The 26,748-nt window shown below is 42.1% G+C and overlaps 1 protein-coding gene across 1 annotated transcript in view; it reads right to left on the bottom strand.

Annotated features, from left to right (window-relative positions):
- Nucleotides 1-26,748, bottom strand: part of CPA6 (carboxypeptidase A6) — a 136,293-nt gene that overhangs the window by 99,344 nt on the left and 10,201 nt on the right. The window contains exon 3 of the mRNA XM_065669143.1: nucleotides 23,528-23,741. Within this exon, the coding sequence (XP_065525215.1) occupies nucleotides 23,528-23,741 (214 nt within the window). The remainder of the gene's footprint in view (nucleotides 1-23,527; nucleotides 23,742-26,748) is intronic.

Below are 26,748 nucleotides of genomic sequence, written 5' to 3' on the forward strand. Positions count from 1 at the left end.
GAGGGCTGCTAGGATTGTCTGTGGAGCCACCTGAACTATTCCCACTATAACTGCATGTAAAGTTACTGTCTTGTTACTATTTTCCTTTCAAACCTCATGCTTTCAAAACTCCCTCTTCCCACTGTCATCTCTAGGAGCTACATACGTGAGCCAGAATGTGACTGTTACCTGAAGCAGTTGATTTAAGATAGTGGTGGTAAGCCTATGCAACACTAAAATCTCTGATATGATCATTGTAGTTGGACCTGTCATAACAGGTTCATACCCCTCATTAATGAAAATTATAAATGACATTGAGTTTAGCAGCAAAAAATTAATGTTGTGAGTGTACACAGAGGACACTCAACTAGATTAATCACTCTTCTCTTGAGAGTATTGCATAGGATTATGGGAAAATTAGGTTGGAAAGGATTTCAGGTTTCTAACCCAACCTTCTGCTCAAAAGATATATATATATATGAGATCAGACCAGGGCTTTTCCCAGCTGAATCTTGAAAACGTCCAAGAACAGAGACTCTGCTTCCTCTATGGGCAATCTCTGTCACTGTCACTGTCCTCACAGTAAAAAAGTTTTTCTTAATATATCTGAACTTCTCTTGCTTCAATACGCCTGGTGTTTCTTGTGTTCATACCACGCCATGCCCTGCTGTCTTAGCCTGGCTCTCTCCTTTCAATGATCTCCTCATAGGTGCTGGCAGGGGATTATTTAGTCTAAATAATCTTGTTAAGGATGAAGGTTCAAATTTCTCAGCCTCTTCTCATAGAAGTGAGTGTGGCACTTCACTGGATGTGCACTGGTTTAACTGATGTCTCTCCTATACTGGGGTCTCAAAACTGGACGCAGTGTCTTAGCTGCCATCTAGATGGCAAGCAGAGGGGAATAATCACTGTCGTCAGTATACTGGCTACGTGGCTATAGACATAGCCCAGAATCCTCCTTCCTTGTTTACTTGCTAGGCTTTGTATTGATAATCCTTTCAAGTGTGCTGCCACTATTTCAGTTCTTACTTGAACTCAAAGGGTCCAAGGTCAAAACATGATATAATGATGAAGAATATATTTTAATTTTGGTGCAAGGTGACTTGGCATAGTGTTGAGACAGACTCCCACAAACACAGTATTACTGCACTGACGAGATCTTCTAGCCCTGTGTCATAGTTTAGATCACTAGGAAGAAAAATGCCTGTTACAGCTGAAAACAGGCTACCCTGGATATTTGGTAAATACAATATCATTTACTTTTCTTCACAATTCATATCCCTTTGAACTTTTCAGGTTTATACATACACACTGATATACATCTAGATTAAGACTACTAAGTTTTAGCACTTATGCCAGTCAGTAAGACTCTTGTGATGAGTGGGCAGGTGTCAGTGTCCTTTTGTGTCAAGGAAGCTGTGTGGGAAGGAAATTAGAGAACTGATAGAGCCACAGATCTTCCCAACACTTGTGGTGGTTTGCTAAGCTGCTTAATCAGCTCACAGGATCTGGCAGAGAGAACAAGCTAGCAAACAGATGTTATCACATGCTGAATGCTTGCCAGAAACAAAAAAAATTACACAATTGGTATATAAGAGATCCTAGGTATCCATTCATGGAATACATCATTCCATGAATAGGGTAAGCAGGAATCCAAATGGGAGAAGTTGTCAAAGGTGTGCCTTTTGCTTTACATTATGGTACAGCCGTACATAACACTGCAATGGCATTACAGATTTCCATTCCCCTATAGCTAGCCAGTTGTCTAGAAAGTTTAGATAAAACATGTGTGGTATTACCAGACAGAATTAATAATTTGATCTGAAAGAAGGCTTTTTCTGAATAAACTTGTGGTGATTAAAAAAACCAGGAAAATCCCCTTTAGGCTGCTTCCAGTGAATTATAGCCCAAATTATATATGGAGGCCAAGATAGCTTCTTTATAAGAAACCAAGTAACTTTTTTTCCTTACTCTGTAATGTATAATGGGCTGTCATTTCAGCTGCTCAAGAACTGCAGGATATCTTAGCTCTGATATACAGGAGAAGAATTCTAAGCAACATGGAAATATTCTAAGAAAATCCTCTCAATGTAACTATTCCTGTAAATACCTCTGCCATTATCATAAAATCACTCAAACCACATCTAAAAATTCTTACATTTCATGGATGAGTAATATATGATACATACATACATATTTTGCACTGCTTATTTCACAGTAAGAGCTATTTTGATTTTATGCAATGCCAAGTCTCCATGGGAAGCATGTAATATGCTGTTGAATATGTGTACATGGTTTGGAGCATCAGGAGGTGCTAGCACAACATCCAGGGTTCTCAGAGTCAGCTCCAGTAGATAATACATGTGGGATCAGGATCTGGTCTACTATTTTTTAACCTTCAGTTAACCAAATTATTATAAATATTTCCATCCAGTTTTGTCACTTATGTATCAGAAGTACTTGTTTCAAAATCAGTGTATCAGTTTTGTTTTCTATAAGCTGCTTAATTTCTTTACGTATAAACACTTGCACAACAAAAATACAGTTTTATAATATTAAAAGAACATATTGGAATGCTGGGGAATGTATCTCAGGCATTTACTACAGCCACAACCCTAGGAATCATATATATATGCCTAATTATGAAACGGCCATTGACGGCCATTGAGAGCCTTAATTAACACATTTCACTTTAGCAGTGTAAAGCATTTTATTAATAATATTTTTATAGATTGTACAATTTCTTTACATACATCTTAAACTGATAATTTCTGAATTATTTTCCCCTCAAAATATTTGGGAATTTCCATGCTATAATAATGAATAAGTCTAAGAATATTATTTCTATTGGTAGTATTTTGTTATACTATTTGAGTCAAAATATTCTAATGACTAAGCTATTGCAGCTTTATAGGAGGTTTATTGTGACTGAGTGACAGAGTGGAATTGTGTAAACCTGTAAGCTGCTACAGAGCAAAGGTAGCTTAGTGTGGGTCTTTGCAGTAGGGGATCCCAACAGTGCCTGCAGTATGACTGTGGAGTTCGTGAGTGCAGGCAGGCAGTGCTTTTCTTCCTCCTTCAGTTTGTTCCCCCCCCAAGACTCAAGTTTTCCTAGTTCCTAGTTATATACCTCATAATGCCCATAACCAGACATCAGATCTTTCTACATTTTTTTATATGGTAATCATGTCAGAATAGGAGTTATCTTGTTTGTTAACGCTTGTTGTTGTGTTTCCCTACAGATGTGTTGGTCTGTCAGACAGAAATGTCAGATGTTGTCAGGTAGGCCTGGGGAAATAACAAAATCACAGAGAGAGTGATAAGGACATCATCCCCGGGGTATGTTAAATAAAAAGTAACATCTTTTCTTACACATGTATCCTGTAAGAAATTTTGAGTGTTATTCATTGAGAACTGAAACTTTATGGATATGCAGAATTACAGAATGGTTTTGAGCAGTCAAAAATAATGTAAAAAAAAACCCCAACAACCCACCAAAAAAACCACCAAAAGCCCCTATTGTTGTTCTTACTGTACAAAGTGTTTCTTACAGGTTCTTTCACATCCTGTTATCTTAAGCCTCATGTAATTAGTAACACTAGGCTTCCACTGGGACATTTCTAGAAGGAGACACAGGGTGACTGAAGTTGGTCTTGTGTTGAACTGTTCTCAGAAAAACTTCTCTTCCACTGTTGAACAATGAGGGAGCTTGGATGCAAGTCTTTGAAGGATTAGTTTAGGGTTTAGGCAATGCTTCTGTATTTCTCCTTGCTGTTTGAAGAACTGTAATTGCTTTATGGCATAATTTATCTACTAGTATCAAGGCCTGAACATCTTGCTAGGAATAGCTCTCTGAGCTGTCTTTAAAAGGATGCTAATATAGATGCAAACAATAGTCATTATGGACATAAAAATCAGTTAATAACATGTTCCAGGTTGAGTTGATAATGATCAACAGTTACCACCTATCTACTTTTTGGAGAACTATGTGAAATGTGCTAGCAGTCTAAATTCAGTTGGCTACATCAACAGAGCTGTCAGCATTGCAAGCCTTGACCACCACAGAAACCACTGCCTAAATTGAGTTTAAATGAAGAAGAGGTCACTGGAGGCTGGGGCTGATGGATGTTGATAAGTGTTGGGAGGTTGGTACCAGTTCTGCTCAAGCTGAATGTTTTTGTGAATTTCCAGAGAAATACAGTCACCAGGGCTGTCTGTCATTCACACATTTTCTGTAGCTCTAACTTGACTAAACATTAGGAGAGAGAAAAACACCCAACAGGTTTCTGACAGAGCGTCAATGCTCTTGTTTCATAACCATCTGGGAACAAGGTGACTTGTCACAAGGGAGATTTCTGGCGGTGTAGCTGAATCATTGACCTTGTAGACTTAAGTGCCTGGAGTATACAATATAAGCTGGGGTATGTACTAAACTGCAGTACTTCTTGTAAGAAAAACTCCTTTGTACATTTTGGGCAAAGTTCTCTTTTTAGTGCACACTGTGTGCTGAATCACTGATCTCTCTGGCTGCATAGGATCTAAATCCCAACAGAATATGTGCAAATGTACATCGTGCTGTTTTTTAATTCAAATTTCTCCATTTCTCTAGGTTCTTCTTGAGTACCCTTCTCCAAATTTTAAACAAACATAAATATTAGATAATACATATTTTTCTATCTCTCAACTGAAGCTGGACAACAAAGTTACAATTTCACAGTGTTCTTTTGCTGTTTTCCCACCCAATATTCCCATGATTTACAGATGAAATATCAACACAAGGAAAAAAATACACAGTGTTGTTGCACTGAGCAACCTCAACCATTCCATGATTCTGTGATACACATATGGGGTAGCTGCAATTCCCTCCAGTCCTTGTTGAGTGCAGACCAGTATGGTTGAGTTACGTTTGGAGGAATAACACGTAATGTGGCTGGTCAAAGCTGGAGACGAAGGCTCCTTCACAGCAAAGCTGTAGCAGCAGCCGGGGAGATATGGGACTCTCTTGGGGCAAGAGACAATGGAGGTGTTGGCCTGGGACTGGCACCAGGTCTCACTGCCCCCACACTCTGCTCTTGTCCTGGGCCCTGGCAGTGGGAAAAGACTGAAGGGCAACAGGTCCAGTGGAGCTGCCTGTGTACTGGGAGTGCACAGCAGTGCCCTGCCCCAACGATCAGCAAGAGAAGTGAGCCAGGACCCTGACTTACTGCTTTTGTGGTTCCCCCTTTCTTGGGAACCTCTGCTCGAAGCTAAACCTGTGACTTTGACATGGTATTTTGAGTGGGATTCATGTCAGACGCACAGAAAAAAGAACAGAAAAGTGTGCAAAATCTAAGTGTGCGTGGTTGCACAACAGACTTTAAATAATGTAGCACCTGATTTTACTGCTATGATCACTACCAAGCATCCCTATTCCATCTTCAGCTGCTGAACGGTGACTTAGGTCATGTTTAAATTTCTCCTACTGTATTTTAATGTCTAAAATTTAAACTTCAGGTTATCCAAACTCATCTTAATAGTCTATTCTTTCAAAAAAATGGTGCCTCATCACACAACCTATGGTTACTTTCTTGTCTTTCATCTGAGGATCTTGTGGAATCCCAGAAGCCTATTAGGAAGAGAAGAGAAGGGCCCTTGAGGTGCTGGTGGATGCCAAGCTGACCATTAACAAGCAAAGTGCTCCTGTGGCAGAGAAGGCTAATGGTGTCCTAGGCTCTACTAGAGGAGTGTTGCCAGGAGGTGGGGGTAGTTGATCATGCTCGTCTCCTCAAAACTGGGGAGGCCACACCTGGAGTGCTGATTCCAGATCTGGGCTCCAGAAAAATAGAGACGTGGGCATATTGGAGAGAGTCCAGTGAAGGATCACAAGTGACTGGACCATCTCTCCTACAAGGAAAGGCAGGGAGCCAGGCCTGTTCAGCCTGGACAAGAGAAGACCCATGGGGAACCTCATCAGTATATATAAAAACCTGAATGGAGGCTGCGAAGAGGATGGAGCCATGCTCTTTTTGGTGGTGCCCAGTGAGGGGACCAGAGGCAATGGGCACCAACTGAAACATGGGAGGTTCTCTCTGAAATTCAGGAAACACTTTTTCACTGTAAGGGTGACCAAGCATTGGCACAGGTTGCTCAGGGAGGTGGTGGAATCTCCATCCTTGGAAATATTCAAAAGCCACCTGGACATGGTCCTGGGTAACTGGCTCTAGGTGGCCCTGCTTGAGCAGCGCGATTGGACCTGATGACCTTCATAGGTCATTTCCAGCCTAAAGCATTCCATGATTCTGTAAACCTGCCAGCAGTTTGCTTAGATGGTTTACCTGACTTTCAAAGGCAACAGTATGAACCCTTATCTTTGCTGATGTAACAATGCTGCTAAATAACTTTTCAGTTAGCATTTCAGAGCACAGACATGAAATAGAGGATCAGCAATGCAGAGTCTCAGTAAATCTGAAGACCTCATTTCTCTGATGTACTTGCTTGTTTCTCTTCATAGGAAATAGCTTAGTCACTGTTTTCCATATTTTGGCTGTCACTTTCCAAATTGCTTGGAGCTCTCATCTGTGAAAAGCACTCAAAATTTTTGTCACAGCTTGCTTTTCTCAAAAGTTCTGGGAACATCACACGCTATTCTGATCAGCATTTGGTTGCTTTTCTGAAATATCCCCTTTGAATAAATTTCACTTCTCAGATTATCATTTATAAATGCTGATTTACTGCCCTTTGTGTAGTTATTTTTACCCTGCCATATTTTCACCTCAGTGGGACTTAGTATTTCCTTGCAAGGCTGCAGGTCTCATTGCTCTGAGCAGTATTGCCAGACAGATAGGTAGGTCTTGCTTAGGCTTAAAACAGAGGATTAACAGCTCTTTAAAAAGAGGAGCTCCATTATTCTTCATATGCCAGCAGGACATAATATGATATAAATTTTTTAAACTAGATACAGAATGTGTTAAATTGACACACTTATTAAATAACCTACCCTGAAGATGTTCCTTGTCAAAAATGAAATATTACTAGTTTACTAGTGCTAATGACTATAATCTTTGGAAAGCAGATCTTTCTTAAAATTGGAGTGAGCAGTATTGATAAGTAGCATGCACTTGGAAAGAGGGGTCAAAGTTTTTAGCTGTGTGACTGAAATGAAGAGCTACTGCTTCCAAACATGGCAGCTTGCCCTGATGCCATATTAAACATAACAGAAGCTACTAAGCAGCTCTCGCACATCTCAAATAGTAGAGCAGTTGCTGATTTTCCTGCAAGCTTGAGGTGGGTGCACCTTGCAAATCGCTGCTTTTCCTTCAGAGGAAAGTTTCCTGACTGTGAAGAGGGTGTTACCTAGTCAGTAAGAGGACAGATACTACTGGAAAAAGGATGAAGATGACACTGTCCATGTATCAGAGTTAAATGGCTTTTACTTGTTCATTGCTCTACTAAAGCAGCAAGCATTTTGATGAATAAATGGTCTTTTCCCTCTGTCTAATGCTGAGTGACAGCTATCTGAATACCCTGAGATTTGCTCCCCTCCTTGCCCACCTGAAATTGAAGTCCCTAGTCCAAAGAGAAAATTGTTAGAACTTTTAACAAAGCACTTTTTTGTTTAACAAATACAGGCAAACCCAGCCTCAGACAATTCTGACTACCCAGCTGAACTATTTTTATTGAAATCTGTTCCTTTCCTTCCCTTACCTCTCCTCCTCAGATCTCAAGCTGACATGATACTTGGCCTGGCAACAAAATCTAAGTGCAAACTACTGGTACTTGGCAAAGCTACAAACAACTAAGTCAAACATCTTAGGTGGAAACTGGCAAACCTGGTAATAGGTGCTACTAGTGCCATCTACCATAGGAAGGAAGCAATGCACCGTGGACAGAAATTGCATAAGGCTGATTTTGTTTTCTGCTACTACTGCCATGGAAATCAGTGGAATCCACAAGACTCTAAAGCTCTTTATGGACCCTTTCTTCTGCTGAATCCTGCTTTTGCTCTGATTTTACTACAGCGAGAGAGATCAAGCAAAACCACCAGTATTCTTGAGCCTGGGACCTCTTATACTAATAGAAGAGTACAGAATAGGCGCAAAACAGAATATCACATCAATGCATAAGTCTCAAATAGAAGAACAGTCATTTCTAAAGCTGGCCTACTCAGTTTGATTGGACGATAAGGGAGGGAAAACTTTCTTGTGCTCATTCTGTAGTGTTCCTAGTTGGCTTTAAAAGATGCATGGGTAAAAGAACCAAAAGCTCAAACAGACTTCTGTTGAATTTGAAATTCCCTGAAGTGCATTCCCCTTCTACCCATTTCTAAAATCTGTATCTATTTATTTCTAGCTGCTTCTGAAATTTAGCTTCAGTGTCTGAAGCTGATAAAAGGTATAAAAGCATTCTTGTAAATTAAAAATACAAAACTCAGAAAGTTTTATAAAGAATGATACTGCACAGACATAAAGAATTATATTGCACAGACATGCAAAATCATCATCTTGTACATCTGTGCCCTGATGTGTATTTAAAAATGGGCAATGCCACAAAAGCTAAATGCTGAATGAAGCAATCAAAAAGCACTCCATCTTCTGGTTTTTGGGAGTCAGAAGAAACGAGCACAGACTCACCTGGGTAGGTAGGAAAAGGGCTCTGGTGGAGTCTTTTCCAGCACTGTAGGAAGGATATACTGCTGGCACGAGACAATCTATACCCTTGATCTGTCCCTAGATGTCGGCAATGAATTCAGACTGTGGGCTGAATCTTCAGTTTCACTACAGCATTGAACTCTGATCTGTGACTATCTCTCATCATGTCTGGAGATAGTCATGCAATGTAACTGTTCATCCCCAATACAAGCTTGATTTTATTTCCCATTGAAGTTGTTGGCCAAGATGCCTTGATCTGAATGCTAACAGAGTTAACTACATGGATTAAAATCCCAGACTATCAGGATTTGACTTTCCTGTCAAACGTCCATCTGCTTATGGTGAGAACATTGTAGAGTGCAGACTTTTTAATAGGGAGAAATAAAGAGTAATTTACCCTGTTGTGAAGTCTTGATTTAAAATACAGTGGAAACAATATATCAATACACGTATTATATTCCTTGATCAGTGGCAGGGCTTGGTTTGTCATACTACAGTAAAACATGGTAATTAAGAGCTTCTGATCTTTTTCCTTATGACTCTCCAGATCAACTAATTGGAGGAGGTGTAAAGGAATGTGGTTTTTGAATTGAATGCATCTATTGACACAGACTTTTAGTCATACACTTTACAGACGGAAGAACCCCTCCTGTGGCATTCCTTTGAGCACATCCAGTGTTGCCTTTAAAAAATGCAAGCCAACTACTAAAACCCAAATTCAGACCTAGATTAGTTACCTGTTTTGAATGAATAAAAAACCAAGCCAAAACAACAGGAATTTGTGACTCTCAGCAGACTGAATTGTGGAGAAACTCATACTTTCATATGGAGTGAGGCAATTCCATGTGTGAGCATCAAGTGTTGATGCTCAAAGGATTTTTTTTTTTGAGCATACTCGCAGATCTGTCTTGCTCAATGTGTCAGCTGTATTGAAGAAACTCTCTTTTCTGCAGCTTGTATAAAATGTTCCTTCTTGTAGGCGAAATTTGGATGTTTTACCAGTCTTGGCCTAAAAAGAGGTGTATCATAAATTTACATGAGTTCTGAATTATTTACGTTACTTATAAATGCTTATTAAAACCTCTCTAGATTTTGTTTTCATTTTAAAATACTTGGCTTTGTTCTGAAGTAGCTTAAGGCCTTATGAATTAAAGTGTTTTTAAATTATAATGGATACAAAGAGAAAGTTTTGTAGCAGAAATGATCAAGTTCTAATCTCTGAGATGTTTTGATGTAAAAACCATGAACACGTATTCCCTGAAGACATGAAGAACCATAGGTTGAATTTAAAGTATACAGAATACAAAGTGTGTATATATTTATCCCTGCTTAATTAAAGACCAGTTCTGTAAATGCTATATATGTCTAAATGTGAATTCCTGTAGACCCATTTCTGTGACTGTATCCAAGCAGATACAAAGTCTGTACAGGGCTTAGGGAAACAATCCGGTGGGTGTATATTCTTACTCCGTTGGGTTTATTTCGGTGTTTCCTTTCTGACACAAACCCACGAGAGGGCAGTACAGAGCTAGAGTAACGGCGGATGCATTTTACTGTAGGTCTCTTCAGACAACACCAGAAGAATCAGAACAAGAAGCCTGGTCCTCAGCATCCCTCACGGTATTAAAAAATAAATAAATAAAAAATTAGTCCACTCTGCAAAAATCATGATATTTAGTATAATTTTTGGAAAATTTTGTCTTCTGCCATTGGAATCTGTTGTTATACTTGGCTCCTGTTTTCACTGCTGCAAGTTCTGTATATTTTTTTGGAAAGAGGAAACAAGCTGGATTAAAAAAAACAAAATCATGATACGACAGGTGCTGTGGCCATAATGGAAAAAAACCCCAAATATAGTGAAATAAAAAGTGTGAAAATTAGTGATAATGAATTATCACAACAAAAATTGGGTTTAAAATCTGCTTCAAGACTCTAAGTAAAACTAGGCAACTGAGAAGGGCCTACAGTATGTACAGTTTTGTACTCAGGCAATGGCATTTTTGACACAGTCAGATTATCTCATCCTATTAAAAACCCACATGAATTCAAAAGATTGTTGCAGTAACTGGAACAACTGAACAACTTAAACAGAACTATTTAAATCTGATTAGAGTTTCTCCTTTAGTCTCAAAGGCTTGGTATGCTATGTTTCTATTAATTTCATTAATTAGTGATTAAATCACCTGTGCTTGTGACAGCAGTACACTGGCTTTACAATGTGGTGGTGATGAAAATGTTGCACCTGATGTATGATAAAAATTCAGCATTCCTTTGTGATTGAATTATTTTAATTCTGAATACTAATGAAGTGAAATTTGTCTTCCCTAATAGAAGTTGACTTTCTGAATATTACTTAGCTCATGAGCTAATGAAACTAAACAAAGAGTTAAGCCCAAATGGGAAGTTGTCCAAATGGCAAGCATTTTGCAGATGTGACAGGTATTTTTTTGTGCCCCGCTCACTTTTCTTTCCCATTGTAGAAGATGCCACACCTCATTTGTCACACATGAGGCTTGAAGTTAACCTTCAGAAAAGGTATGGCAACATTTCTATAGCTAACCTACCAGAGGTTCCTAACCTTTCTAACTACTTCCGTCCATTCACTGACCAAGACATGGCTGCCTTGCGCAATGGCCAGTTTAACCTAGGTGCTGGTCTGCCTGCAAATGACACAATAGGCACAACAACTGAACTAAGTGTCCACTGCAGAGCAAGCTGCAATGCGACCCCAGTTCATATGTGCTCTGTATAGAGGTAGGCAGTGTTTATTCTCTATCACTACATCTGGTGCACCACAGTTTAAATATTAGTACAGAAAACAGTGACTTGTACAGGCAGGACGTGAAATTCATCCTCCCTGGGTACATGGAGTTCTGGATGCAGACTTCAGCCTTGCTCATTTTCAGACTTCAATGATGCTGTTAGAAGTTTTAATTTACCCTTGGATTTAAGCTCTGCTGGGCCCTGAGAGCATCAGTGATAAAGATCCTACATGTCGCAGCTTGCAGGTGGAGACACAACTCTCTATCTTTCACCTCCTGCAGAGATCTGTTTTTGTGTCCCACTGAGCTTTGCCTGCTTGCATCCTCTCCTGCTCCAGCACCTAGCCAAGTACAAGCGTATTTGTGTGTGTGCTTCTGGCTAAATGCACAACAAAGCACACACAGATACATATATACACACACATTCATACAGTGTTGTATTTCCTCTCTGTGTTTTGTTTAGCATATAGAAGTGAAGGATGGGTGTTCAGACAAAGGACTGTAGGCACATAAAGTGTGCGTGCATGTCTGTGTAGCTGGGATGAACAGAGCTGAACACAGGTAGAACTGACTTGTAGAAATAAGGACTGTGTTCTGTTTGTGAAAGGGGTGAACAAAAAGGCTAAAAATGAGTAAAAAGCCACAGGAAGTGTGACAAGTGCAACTGAACAAGCAGGTGGGAAAAAAAAATGATAGCTGTGTGTTTGTGCAATTAGTTTGACTTAATACCATTTTCTGCATAATGTATTTAATGGTACACAGTTACAGGAAAGGAGAGGGGATGGAGGTAGCAAAATTCTTGGTAGTTGTACGTAAGCTCCATGGGGTGACCTGTGCTCTCCCTGTAGTAGGACAGCAGCTGTACGGCAGGAAGCCTTCGGAATGGGTATGTTAAACTTTTGGGGAGAAATGTAAGTGCCTTTCAGAACCAAACTGTCCCTCTGTAAAAAATAGAGCATCAGCCACATAAATGTTCTAGGGGAAAGAGACTGAAGGATAAGGATGTATGTAGTGATACTTACCACGACCATTGTACATCGAGGAGTTAGTGATCCACAAAACAGTCAACCCAAGCAGGCCCAGGGCTGGGCTGAGCTGTGCTGCACATGCAGCTGTCACACATCTCTTGTCTTTGGGATACAATACTCAGTCAGCGTATTGCGAAAGAGCCTGCAGGCAGCTCCCACTGGATGCCAGCAATTATGTCACCTGCGTAGCCTTGCCTTTGTCTAAAAGCGCAGCAAGAAGTTCTCACGTGAACATCTTTTAAGTCTGACAGTAGAAATGATGAATAGATTTGTTTTCTTGTTTTTTCTCTTAAATGATACCTTACGGAGTCTGAGTGCCTTTCTCACTGGGACCTTAACAGACCAGCTACTCTTGGCGCAAAATAATGTGTCAGGTAAGAGACTGGCTGTATATCATCTTGATTTTCTGAATGATACCCTCAGCCTTACCGAAATGACTTCCAAAACTTGGTGAGAAAGGTGGACTGGACTCTTTGACAGCTCTCTGGAGCTCTCATCACAGAATGATGTTGCTCCACAAAGCTAGGTTCATTTTTTTTTTCCCCCAGTAGATGACAGAACTGAAGACTTAAATGTTACAGCTCCGAGACATCATGAGCAGAGAACAGTGTAGCTCCAGATTGCCTTGTTTAGTCATGAGGGGACTTTGAGGACAGCATAAACTGAATTGATTCTGTCAAGTACTTCTGTGATTTTTCCCTTGAAATGGTCTCTTTTAAAAAGAACACGATTCTCTGAAATCTTCGACAGAATTAACTGAAATCGTGAAAGAATAAAAGACCATGTTAAAAATAAAATAAAATAACAATTTTCTTTTGATTTTTCAACCAGAAAGATAACAGTGGGCTTGTAGCTGAGAATTTGACTTTTATAACTTCTTTGAAGGTTTTTATATGAATAATTCTTGGTAATTTTATATTTTCCTGATGTTCCAAGATTACAGTTTTAATTTACTCTAGTCTGTGTATGAATAATTGATCAGTAGCTTTTATATAGTGTCAGTCCAGTAGAACTACCCAACGTTCCCAAGCTTTTTACAGGAAAGATGAGCAGTTCTGCCAACAGAAGATGATTAATCAAAAGAATTTGTAAATTATGTATGACATTCACTTATTTTTCCTTTTCCTCAGTAACTATGCAAGTGACATTAAATTAGTAATATTTTTTATCATTAAAAGAGAAATAAGAAGTCCTGATGAAAACAGATGTGAAAGTAGGATATTGTATTGTTGATACATATCGTTTAAGCTACTGACTGCTGTAGAAGTCATTCTCCTAATCATTACTGGCAGCAGAAGTAGAATGGATGGAACAAGTTCCAGAAGAAAAACATTTCTTTCTGAGTCATTCTTATTTGAAGTAACTAAAACCATCAAGTATCTGGGGTGAATGTGTTGAGGTATCAATATTGTTTTTATCATGGTTTCTGTATGTGGAAGAGATACATTGAGCAAGACAAAAGAACAGGAAATTAACCAGGATAAACCAAGGTAGATCCTGTTTTTGTAGTCAGGAACAAGGACAGGAGAGGAGTGAGACCATAGCCTCATGATGCCATGTTCTTAGTAACTGTCGCATCTCTGACTATCAAGGCTATCATTAGACAATGATTGAAGAGGCAAAGAGGAATGGCTTTAAACTGAAACAGGATATATTCACGTTATAAGAAAAGGAAGAAATTCTTCACTATGAGGGTGGTGAGGCACTGGAAAAGGTTTCCCAAAGAAGTTGTGGCTGCCCCACCCCTGGCAAGTGTTCAAGGCCAGGTCAGATGGGGCTTGGAGCAACCTGGTCTAGTGGAAGGGTTAGAACTAGGTGATATTTAAGGTCTCTTCCAGACCAAACTATTCTATGATTCTGTGATGAAAACAAGTGATGCAAAAAAATCACTCAGCACACAGACCAATGCTCAGATAGTCCCTGAGCAACGGGACAAATGGCTACTTCGGATACCTCCCGCTCTGCAGTTTTACTGCTGAGCATGACATTATATGGAAAGGAGTATCTCTTTACTCAGGTGGGTCAGCAGTTCTAGCTGTGTCTCCTCCCTGCCTCTTGCACACCCCCAGCCTGCTGGCTGTTGGGCGGAGTGTGAAATAGAGAAAGCCTTGATGCTGTCCAAGCACTGCTCAGCTATAGCTAAATCATCCATTTGTAATCAACACTTTTGGTCACCAATCTAAAAGACTGCCATAAGGATTGCCATGATGAAAATTAACTCCATCCCAGCCAGAGCCAGTACACCTGCAAAAGCTGACAGAGCAGTCAACACTGCGGCTCCCTGCATTTCCATCCTTAATAAGGACTCTTTGGCCTATCTCTTTAAAATGAAAATAAATGAAAGAAGAACATGTGAGCATTTATGTCAAAAACATGACTGTTATCTGCAGTGAAGAATGTAGTCTTGGAGACTTAATTCAATTGCATAGGTAAAAATCCATACTTTTTAGGGAATATGGAAGAATATGGCAATATGGCATATGAATATGGCAAGTAACATTTTGGCAGCTTTAATTTCTTATCTGAATGTTTGTTCTTACTTGCTCTTCAGCTGTTGGTGCTATCAATTTGTGTTTGTACACAACTCAAAGAGGTTGTTTTTTGTGAAAAAATGTAAAAAAAAAAATGCTGTTTTGTTATTTAGGCTTTTAAAGTGTTTTAGTCATCAGTTTGGAAATATAACCAAAACAAATACATTTTAAAAATAGATGGTTCATTTCCCAGACTAGACAGAGCTGGAAGATCTATAAATATACTAGATGTGTCTGTTCCTCTACAGGGAAATCAAATAATCCTGGAGAGCTGTGATGATTGATATCTAAAATGTTGTGGGTTAAGTTTCTACACAGTGTAAATCAGTCTGGGGCTATGAAAAATGTGATCAAACAGCATCTGATACATAGCTAATGACCAGACAGAGGCACCATCACCACTTCACTTGGTTTTAGTTCTTAAGATGCTCTTGAATGTTATTCTGTCCTAATTACAGTTGCTACGATGGTATTACAATATTGGCAGAGGATCGACTGCATTTAAGACATATTTTCCAGTGGCATATCAATGAGCTCTTGTTCCTTCAGCTGTGTTCCACAAAATGACTCAACTTGTTCTGTGATTTACTCAAATGTTCCTCATGAACATTCTTCATAGTTCTCATATATTTTTAGTTTTGTGAACTGTGCTGGTGATCATGACAACTGTTTCTGCTTCAGAGCTACTCTTTTGTCACTCTCTGGTGCTACATTAGAGTCTCTGAGCTTCTGCTTTTTTCCAGACATTTTTTGCACAAAAGGGAGTCATATTTGCATCTTTCAGTAAGCATAAAAATAACTGAATTACCACAAGTGCTGTTTGGCAATTAGCTGATAAATTACCAGGAAAATAAAAGGCTGTATAGTGATGGAACAGTACTTACAGAGAATAATTCTGCTACCCACCATATGAAAACATTTTTTTGTGAGTGAGACCAAGCACTGACACAGGCTGCCCAGGGAGGATGTGGAATCTCCACCCTTGGAGATATTCAAAAGCCATCTGGACACCTTGGAGGTATTCAAAAGCCATCTGGTCCTGAGTAATCAGCTCCAAGTGGCCCTACTTTAGTGGGCCCTCAGTAAGTTTGTAGATGAGAAGTTGGGCAGGAGTGTTGATCTTCTGGAGGGTAGCAAGGCTCTGCAGAGGTATCTGGTCAGACAGGATCGATGGGCTGTGCACAATGGTATGAAGTTCAACAAGGCAAAGTGCCGGGTCCTGCACATGGGCCACAACAACCCCATGCAATGCTACAGGCTTGAGGAAAAGTGGCTGGAAAGCTGCTGAGTGAAAAAATACCTCGGTATGTTGGTCAACAGCTTACTGAACATGAGCCATTAGTGTACCCAGGCAGCCAAGAAGGCCAACAGCATCCTGACTTGCATGAGAAATAGTGTGGCCAGCAGCACCACGGAAGTGATCATACCCCTGTACTCGGCACTGGTGAAGCTGCACCTTGAATCCTGTGTTCAGTTCTGGGCACCTCACTACAAGGAAGACAGTATGAGGTGCTGAAGTGAGTCCAAAGAGGTGCAGGTGAAGGAAGCCGGTGAAGGGTCTGGAGCACAAGTCTGATGAGGAACGGCTGAGGGAACTGGGGTTGTTTAGTCTGGAGAAAAGGAAACCAGGAGGAGACCTTCTCACTCTCTACACCCACCTGAAAGGAGATTGTTGAGGTGGGTGTTATCTCTTCTCCAATTTAACAAATGACAGGCAGAAAGGATATGGCCTTGAGTTGTGCTGGGGGACTTAGATTGGCTATTAGGAAAAGTTTTTTCACAGAAAGCGTTTTTTAAGCATTTGAACAGGCTGCCCAGGGAATTGGTTGAGTGATCATCCCTGGAGGTATTTAGTCTAAACATGGTGCATAGGAACATGGTTTAGTGGTGCACTTGGCAATGCTAGGTCAATGGCTGATTGATGATTTGCTGATCTTAAAGGTCTGCTCCAACCTAAATGATTCTATGATTCTAAGGGTTGGGTGACTGGGTCCCTATTGACTTCAAATCATCATGATTGGGTAGATTACACAAGTATTGATTTAAAAGTTTTAAGTTTCTTTCTCTACTATGATTTATCTTTTTTTTTTTAACTATTTTAAATAAGAATTGAGATCTGGAGGATGAACTCTGTCTGCATCATAGAATCATAGAATCAGCTAGGTTAGGAAAGACCTTTAAGATCATAAAGTCCAACTGTATGAAATGATACTCCTGTTTTCTCCCATTTTCTGTGCATGAGAACGACAGTAGTATGCCGGATAGCTGTACTGCAGGGCATAAGGGAAAAAATCTTAATTTAACAAATAACACATTCACCTTTGTTTATAAATACAAGGTCTAATTAAATTTTTAGAGTGGGAAATTGTTGCCGTTTTTAGCAGATGTTTGAGTAGCAGAGAAGTAGCAATTGTGTAAAAGGAAGTATTTTCTAGAATATAAAATCAGGTTAACAGCGAAGTAGTGTCTTCATATAAAAAAGCTAGGAGAAAGGTGATAAAGAAATTCTCACTCCAAAGCAAAAAAGCTCTGGGAGATGAGCAGTCATACAATGAACCTTTCAACTCAAGCAGTCTTTCCCATGTTGTTCATTACTTTAAGCTTCTTAAATGGTTTCCATGTTAATTGCTGTGATTTGGACTCGTGCTGTTAAGCACGGACAGATTACGTAGGGCAGAATAAAAAGAGAGAAGTGACTGCTTTTCAAGAAAAGGTGGACCTACCACACAAAAAAAACACATTGCAGTGGCAGCATCACTAATGTTTTAATAGTATAGGAATAGAAAAACAGAAGATGATGGAGACAGTCTTAAGTTGGGTCCAGCGTCCACCAGGCACGACCATGCTGATGGAGCAAGGCTGGGGTCAGGCTGGGACACTGGCCTGCAGCTGGTAGTCAGGATCACACCTGGTGAGGCTGGGCAGTGCCACGGTAATGGGGCTTGGCAGAGGCCAGGCTGGGACATCAAGGCACAGGTGAGCCTAGCTCAGTGGACCCATGGCTGGGTAGGGCAGGGCTGTGGGGAGCTGGAGACCAGCCCTGCTGCTGCATTGCTGGTGCAAGGGCTGATGGCCCCAGGGGACAAGACATGGGGTCCTGGGCTGTGAGCAGGGTGAAGGGAGCCCTGGGGAGCTGACATGTGGTCCTGGGCTGTGGGTAGGCTCGGGGGAGCTGTGGGGAACTGAAATGTCCTCCTGGGCCATGGGCAGCATAGAGAGGAGCCACAGGGAGGCAATGCAAGAGTGTTAAGGCTCGTCAGTGCCCTCAGAGCCCTGAAAAAGTATGTAAGTCTCTAGTCCTACTTGACAGAAAATGTATGTTTTAATACTCCTAACCTGAAATTGCCGTCTATGAATTTTTGAAGATGTAAATGGCAAAGTGAGGTCATCATTACAGTTTGTAGAAACGCAGTCACACAGAATCACAGAATAGCTGAGGTGGCAAGGGATCCATGCGGTCCATGTTCTCTTGCCTGGATAGGGCCACCCAGAGTCTGCTGCCCAAGACTGTGTCCAAACATCTAATAACTGCAGTAGATTCTACACCTCTTAACTCCAAATGAGAAAGAAAATTGCATGTTTTTTTATATTGCTTTAGGTATCCTGATCCCACTGGAGTAACTAACTGGGATGTTTTCAAGCAGCGAGACAGCCCTTGGACTGCATTTCAGACATTTCCTTATTTCAGTCACTGTCTCCCATATAGCCTCTAATTGATATAGATCAGATTATTGATTTCCTGCTGTATACATAATATTGGGTTTTGTTTTCTTTTTCTGTGGATTAGGTTATATCCCACATGTATTTTTGTTCTTTAAGACCTCAACACAGCTGTTCTTATAATACATGTGCAATTTTAGGGCAAGATACAAGACATTGTATTTTAGTCTAAAGGCTGATGATTGCTTTCACAGTAAAGTTGCTTCAGAAAGTGTTTTTTCCTGTGGTTCCTTTAGACTGGGGAATTGATCAGTTAGGTGACATACTAGTAAATCATACAGCAGCTATGTTGTATCCAGGTTTTGAGGTAGTGCAGCAAAACCTGAGCAGAAGATACAGGGTTTGGGTTGCAGAAGTGCTGCATTTAACAAGGTTAAATTCCAGGTGAGAATCAGAGCAAGCGTTTTTAGGTTTTGGTGTTTTGCTGATTTTGTTTTATTAATTCTGCTTTCTCTTGTGAATGATTGAGAAAAGACGACCAGAACCGTGAAGCAAATATAATCTGGAACAATAGCCCTGGCTCTAGCTCTACAGAGCTAAAGAAGCAGGATGTGCCACACTAGCTGAAATGGCAGCACAAGGATGAAGCAAGACTGAGATAAGAAAGCGACTTTTACAGACTTGAATGACAACTTGGCATTAAATTCTACATGTGGTGATTTAACATGCAGAAAAGGTTTTTTGACTAGAGAGACTGGTGTACCTGGTTAGTGTCTGGTATCAGGGGCACTGCTGGTGGCAGAGACTTATGGTGAGTTTGTTAGTTGGGATGCTGGTGCAATTTGGGTTCAGGTCAAGGAAAGTTTTGAAAGTCTGCTGGGAACTGCAAAGTGAGACTCCTAGGACTCTGGGAATAGGTGCTGCCTGTGTGCATATGGGGAGGAGTGTCAAGGGGGAGCTTGAGGGGTGGTAGGGTATGGCTGTGCAGGAATCAAAGGGCATTCATGGGCAAGACAGACTGCAGTTGGAGAACCTGTTGCCAATTGACCTAAACTTTAAATTATTGATTCAGGTATTGGGAAAGAAGACAAAGATTGAAACACTTGTAGAAAACATCTTTCCTAGCCTTTTCCAAGGCTGAACATCAATCTAGATACTTCTCCTTCCATTTTTCCTGTCTTCATCCCCCTTCTTATCACTGCAGGTTACTCCCAATCCCTTTTGTGAGGTGATGGGTGGTACAGGAAGTTGGGATCAGTGTGTAGTAGTTTCCTCCTGCTGCTCCTTACTTCATTCCTTTTACGTTCCTATCTTACATTTTTCCACTGCTCTGTGCTCGTCTTGTCCATGGGGCTGCAGCACATTGTTGGCTCACGTTAATCTTGTCCAACAGAACCCCCAGGTCCTCCTCTGCAAAGCTGCTTTCTAGCTGGTTGGCTGCCAGGGCATGCTGATGGAGAGTTATTCTTCCCTGATGCAGGATTTCATGTTCCCTTTTGTTTAACTTCATGGGCTCTTCTGTGGCTTTTTCTCCAGCCTGCTGACATCCCTCTGAATGGCAAAACAATGGTTCTGTGTGCTACTGCTCCTGGTTTTATAGAATCATAGAATAGTTAGGGTTGGAAAGGACCTCAAGATCATCTAGTTCCAACCCCCTGCCATGGGCACAGACAACTCACACTACATCATCTCACCCAAGGCTTTGTCCAGCCTGGGCTTGAACACTGCCAGGGATGGAGCACTTACAACCTCCCTGGGCAACCCATTCCAGTGTCTCACCACCCTAAGAGGAAAGAATTTCCTCCTTATATCCAATCTAAACTTCCCCTGTTTAAGTTTTAACCCATTACCCCTTGTCCTGTCACTACAGTCCCTGATGAAAAGTCCCTCCCCAGCATCCCTATAGGCCCCCTTCAGATACTGGAAGGCTGCTATGAGGTCTCCATGCAGCCTTCTCCTCCAGGCTGAACAGCCCCAACTTTCTCAGCCTATCTTCATACGGGAGGTGCTCCAGTCCCCTGATCATCCTCGTGGCCCTTCTCAGGACTTCTTCCAACAGTTCCATGTCCTTTTTATGTTGAGGACACCAGAACTGCACACAGTACTCCAGGTGAGGTCTCATGAGAGCAGAGTAGAGGGGCAGGATCACCTCTTTCGACCTGTTGGTCACGCTCCTTTTGATGCAGCCCAGGATACGGTTGGCTTTCTGGGCTGCGAGTGCACACTGAAGTTGGCTCATGTTCATTTTCTCATCGACCAACACCCAGGGCTGCTCTGAATCTCTTCTTTGCCCAGCCTGTAGCTGTGCCTGGGATTCCTCCGACCCAGATGTAGGACCTTGCACTTGCATGGTTAAACTTCATAAGGTTGGCATCAGCCCACCTTACAAGCATGTCAAGGTCCCTCTGGATGGCATCCCTTCCCTCCAGCGTATCAACCGGACCACACAGCTTGGTGTCATCGGCAAACTTGCTGAGGGCGCACTCAATCCCACTGTCCATGTCAGCGATGAAGATGTTGAACAAGACCGGTCCCAACACCGATCCCTGAGGGACACCACTCATTTCCGGTCTCCAGCCGGACATCGAGCCATTGACCACAACTCTTTGTGTGTGGCCACCCAACCAGTTCTTTATCCACCGAGTGGTCCATCCATCAAATTGATGTCTCTCCAATTTAGACACAAGGATGTTGTGTGGGACAGTGTCAAATGCTTTGCACAAGTCCAGGTAGATGACATCAACTGCTCTACCCTTGTCCATCAGTTCTGTAGCCCCATCATAGAAGGCCACCAAATTGGTCAGGCAGGATTTCCCTTAGTGAAGCCATGCTGGCTGTCACCAAGCACCTTGTTGTTTTTCATGTGCCTTAGCATGCCTTCCAGAAGAATGTGCTCCAAGATTTTGCCAGGCACAGAGGTGAGACTGACTGGTCTGTAATTCCCCGGGTCTTCCATTTTCCCCTTCTTGAAAATGGGGGTTATATTTCCCTTTTTCCAGTCATCCGGAACTTCACCTGACTGCCATGATTTTTCAAATATGATGGCCACTGGCTTAGCAACTCCATTTGCCAGCTCCTTCAGGACCCGCGGATGGATTTCATCAGGTCCCATGGACTTGTGCATGTTCAGTTTTTTAAGATGGTCTCGAACCAGATCCTCTCCTGCAGTGGGCCCAAGGTCTTCATTCTCGTAGTCCCTGCATCTGCCTTCCAAGACTTGGGTGGTGCTGTTGGAGCTTTTGCCAGTGAAGACCAAAGCAAAGAAGTAATTCAGAACCTCAGCCTTCTCCAAATCCTGTGTAGCCAGTTCTCCTGAGAGCTTCCTCAAGGGGCCTACGTTGTCCCTAGTCTGTTTTTTATTTGCTACATACCTGTAGAATCCCTTCCTGTTATCCTTAATATCCCTAGCCAAGTTTAATTCTAACTGGGCCTTAGCCTTCCTAACCTGGTCCCTAGCTTCCCAGACAACATCCCTGTATTCTTCTCAGGCTGCCTGTCCTTGCTTCCACTTTTTATAAGCCTCTTTTTTCATTTGAATTTTCCTCAGCAGCTCCTTATCCATCCAAGGAGGTCTCCTGGCCCTCCTGCTGCACTTCCTTCTAGTTGGGATGCAGCACTCCTGAGCTTGTAGCAGGCGGTCCTTGAATATCAAGCAAGACTCTTGGCCCCCTTACCCTCCAAGGCTATATCCCATGGAACCTTACTAAGCAGGTTCCTGAAGAGGCCAAAGTCTGCTCTCTTGAAGTCCAGGGCAGTGAGCATGCTGCACTCTCTTCTCACTGTCCTGAGGATCTCAAATTCGACCATCTTGTGATCGCTGCATCCAAGGCTGCCCTGGAGCATCACATTCTCAACGAGTCCTTCCCTGTTGGTATGCACAAGGTCAAGCATGGCACCTCTCCTTGTTGGCTCCTCTATTACTTGCAGAAGGAAGTTGTCTTCCACGCAATCAAGGAACCTCCTAGATTGCTTGTGCCGGGCCATACCGTCGTTCCAACAGATGTCAGGGTGGTTGAAGTCACCCATGAGAACAAGGGCCTGTGAGTGTGAGGCTTTTCCTATCTGTCTACAGAGTGCTTCATCCGCAGGTTCTCCTTGATCAGGCGGTCTGTAACAGATCCCCACAGTAACGTCTCCCACAGCTGTTTTCCCTTTAACCCTGACCCACAAACTCTCTGTTAACTGCTCACCTGTCCCCAGACAGAGTTCCATACTCTCCAGCCTATCCCTAACATAAAGGGCAACTCCTGCTCCCCGCCTGCCAGGCCTGTCCTTTCTAAAGAGCCTGTAACCTTCCATTCCAACACTCCAGTCATAGGAGCCATCCCACCATGTTTCTGTGATGCCTATTATATCATACCCCTGTAGATGTGCACACATCTCTAATTCCTCGTTTGTTCCCCATGCTAAGAGCGTTTGTACAGAGGCATCTGAGCTGAGCTCCAAATGAAGCCAGCTCATTGGCTGGAGTGGCTGGAATCTCTCTACATTGCTCCGAGCATTTATTATAGGTGTTGGCAACTGAGTGGGTGTGTTGGGATGGAATGATGCCCCCCTCCCCCAACACATCTAGTTTAAAGCCTCCTTGACCAGTCTGGCAAGCCTCCTACCAAAACCGTTCTTCCCCTTATCGTCAGACCAGTTCCACCAGCCCCCAGTAGACCTGGCCTACTAACTTCAGTCCCATGTTCAAGACACCCAAACCCCTGACTATGACACCACCCTTTTAACCATTTATTAACCTGGCCAATCCTCCTAGCTTTTTTTAGGTACTCCCCTGTGTCCTGAAAAATTGACGAAAAGACCATCTGAGCTCCACAGCCCCTAACCACCTCTCCCAGGGCTCTGTAGTCTTTCTTTATGTTTCCCAGTCTATTACTATCTATATCCCTAGCACCCATATGGATCACCAGGGGTGGGTAATAGTCCGTGGGACTTACTAGAGCAGGCAGCCTCTCTGTAACATCCCTGATCCGTGCCCCTTGTAGGCAACACACCTCCCTTGAGACCGGGTCAGGCCCACAGACAAGTGCTTCTGTCCCTTTCAAAGTAGAGTCCCCTACTACTATGATCCGCCACTTTTTCTTGGCAGCACCAGTAGAGATCAGCAGAAGCCGGCTGCTTCTGGTGCGAGTGCATTTCCTCATTAGCTTCCTGCAGGACAGCAAAGAGGTTCTGCATGGGGACAACAGATTTAGGAGGAAGCCCCTTGCTTCTAATTGTCCTTTCCCTCCTGGGCAAGTCCAGTCGAGGACTCAAGGCTCCCTGGGTGGCCCTCGCCGCTCTGAGTTGAGGTTTCTGGACGCTGAGCTTCCCTGCTCCGGTGTTGAGGGCGTCCTCTCTCGAGCTGCTCACCTCAGCAATTGACCCAATTTATGTTATATGTGATCTTGCTGAGGATGCACTCTACCCCATCATCTAGATCATTAACAAAGTTGTTGAACAGCATCAGATCCAGTATCATCCCCTGGGTATACCCAGACTTCATGTCAGTGATCAAAACCCTCTGAGCCTGGTAGTTCACAGAATCACAGAATGGCTGATGTGGGAAGGGATCTCTGGAGGTGATCTGGTTCAAGTCCCCTGCTCGAGCAGAGCTACCTAGAGCCAGTTGCCCAGGACCATGTCCAGATGACTCTTGAACATCTCCAAGGATGGAGATATCCACAACCCCTCTGGGCAACCTGTGCCAGTGCTCAGTCACCCTCACAGTGAAAAAGTGTGTTCAGATGGAACCTCCTAGCCCAAGCTACAGAATCCCAGTCTAGGCTAAACAGTCACAGACGTATATAGTAATGATACCAGATAAAGTTCCTGTATTACCAAATGTGTCATATGGTGTCATTCTTTGATAAACTAAAAAGGATATTTTCTACCAAAAGGAGAGGAAGCCTTGGGTTTTGAAGCTGTACGTTGGAAGTGGCTCAATTCCATCCTACAAGCAACATGACCATCCTGTCATGACTGAATGTTGTTAAGGTTTTTCAATATAATGATATTGCTCAGCTTCTCAAATCAAACTCTGTAATTACTCTTGTCATTTGCTGGACAAGCCTTGGTTCACCAGTCCTTGCTGGAAGTCCAAATCCTTCATCCAGTGTTATTAAGCACTCATGAAGTCAAGTACAAGAGCGGTATGCCACTGACTCACAGGGAAGCCAACTGCCCTATCAAGTGGTATGCAAAACTGTGTTAATTTGCTGGAATAGCTGACCTTACAGCTGTGCTACTGTTTTACATTAACTCCTTTGTAAAGTAAAAATAAAATCTCATGTATTGCAGCAATTTGAAAAACACTGTATATAATAAATATTGAGGCAACATCATTACTTTAACAGAATAAATTCTGCTGTCTGAGAAGGAAAAACAATCATATTACAATTTACACTGATTTGCATGGCGTTACTGTTTAGACTCCTATGGTGAAATTCCTGCTATTGTAAGAGTGCTGCCCTTCACTGGTATTTCCAGTTTACAACAGCAAATTTGCGTCTCTTCTGTGGGAGGTTCTCTATGGAAATACCACCAGGGTTTTTCGACATCACGTGAGCAAGGAAGTGTGAGTTATGAAGGCCTATGAAAACATAACAGCCACCAAAAAAAAAAGCCTATATTGATTTGAGGGTTAGTAGTAGTCAAGCGTGGAAATGAAGCTAATAGCTGGTATGAACCCAGGGATGCATATAGTGGAACGACTTAACGGTGCTTACACAACAAACTAGTAGTAAACTCCAGAATCAGTTTTTAGTTTACTGCTTCCTGGCCGGTGAGCCATGTGTCTTCATTAGTACATTGAAAGATATTTTAAATTGATTTCATGTTGTTGACAGAACATGTTTGTGTGCTGTCTAGCTGCACAGGCATTTCTGCAGTTCCTTTCAGCATTCATGGCGCACCTGTACAGGAAACATTCTAGATTCCAAACAATGTCATAGTGGCTGAGTGGGAGTTCTTACTGTAGAAAATAAAAATGCTACTTCCACAGGAAATTCCCAATCATCCATTCCCATGGTTGCCTTACCGCAGTTACTGCTATACAGCCTTTATGGATGGTCATGAACGGTTGCTGTTCCAAACCTAACTTTTATTCAAATTACTGATTTTTCAGCACTCATAAATCAGCGTCCTGTCACTGGCAGGCACATTTATATCCTGCAGCTAGTAAGCTTTTGTCTCAGAGTGACATAATACTGCTGCTGATGTTTAACACTTCTGCTAGCCATAGAATAATTCTAAACTTATCTAATAATCAAGATTAATATTGAGACAGCACTTGGCTCTGTTTCAGGTTGCATTGCTTCTTGGAAGAACAAAAGTGTTTTAAAAACAGCATAGTCAGCAAGTCCTGCATTTCCTTCATAAGGAGAAGTTATTCATGTCATCCCAGGCTGGCTATAAGAACAGCAGTGTAGCCAGCAGGCTGAAGGAAGTGATTCTTCTCTGTGTCTGTCACTTCAGAGACCGCTGCTAGAGCACTGTACCCAGTTTTGGGCTCCCCAGTACCAGAGAGACATTGATAAATTGGAATGAGTCCAGCAGAGAGCCAACAGGGAGCTCATAGGGCTGGATAACATGGTGTACAAGGAGGGGCTGAGAGAACCAACTGGCTTTGTTCAACCTTTAGAAGAGCAGGTGGTGGTGGTATTGCTCTCTGTAACTCCCTCAATGGCAAAGTGTAGAGAAATGGATCAAGGACCTTCTGAGACTTATACAATGGGAGGATGAAGGACAACAGACACAAGTTACAACATGGAAAATACTGACACTGCAATGGGAAATAAACTCCACAGGAGCAGCGAAACACTGGAGCAGGCGTCCCGAAGTAGGAGATACTAAAATCTCAGCTGCGTAGCTTTGCCATATGTGCTTTGAGCAGGATTTTTGATCTAGCAGTGCTCCAGAGGTCCCTTTCACCTACACAATTCTTCTTGGTTATATGTTACTGTAAGAGTTCTTGTACTTCCTTCCAGACCTCTGGTATATGGACCAGGCAAAAGGGATTTTAAAGCTAAAGATAAAACATGCACATTAGAGGAATCCTGATTGATTTACTTGGCTGGATACACAACTGGTTATTATCTGGTCCCCTGGTGCACAGAAAAGAGACATGGCCTCAAAATCTAGATGTACACAGCCAAAGCATTTCTTAAGCACTTGTATT

Source organism: Lathamus discolor, chromosome 2 (genome assembly GCF_037157495.1).
Source record: "Lathamus discolor isolate bLatDis1 chromosome 2, bLatDis1.hap1, whole genome shotgun sequence".
NCBI classification, from domain to species: Eukaryota; Metazoa; Chordata; class Aves; order Psittaciformes; family Psittacidae; genus Lathamus; species Lathamus discolor.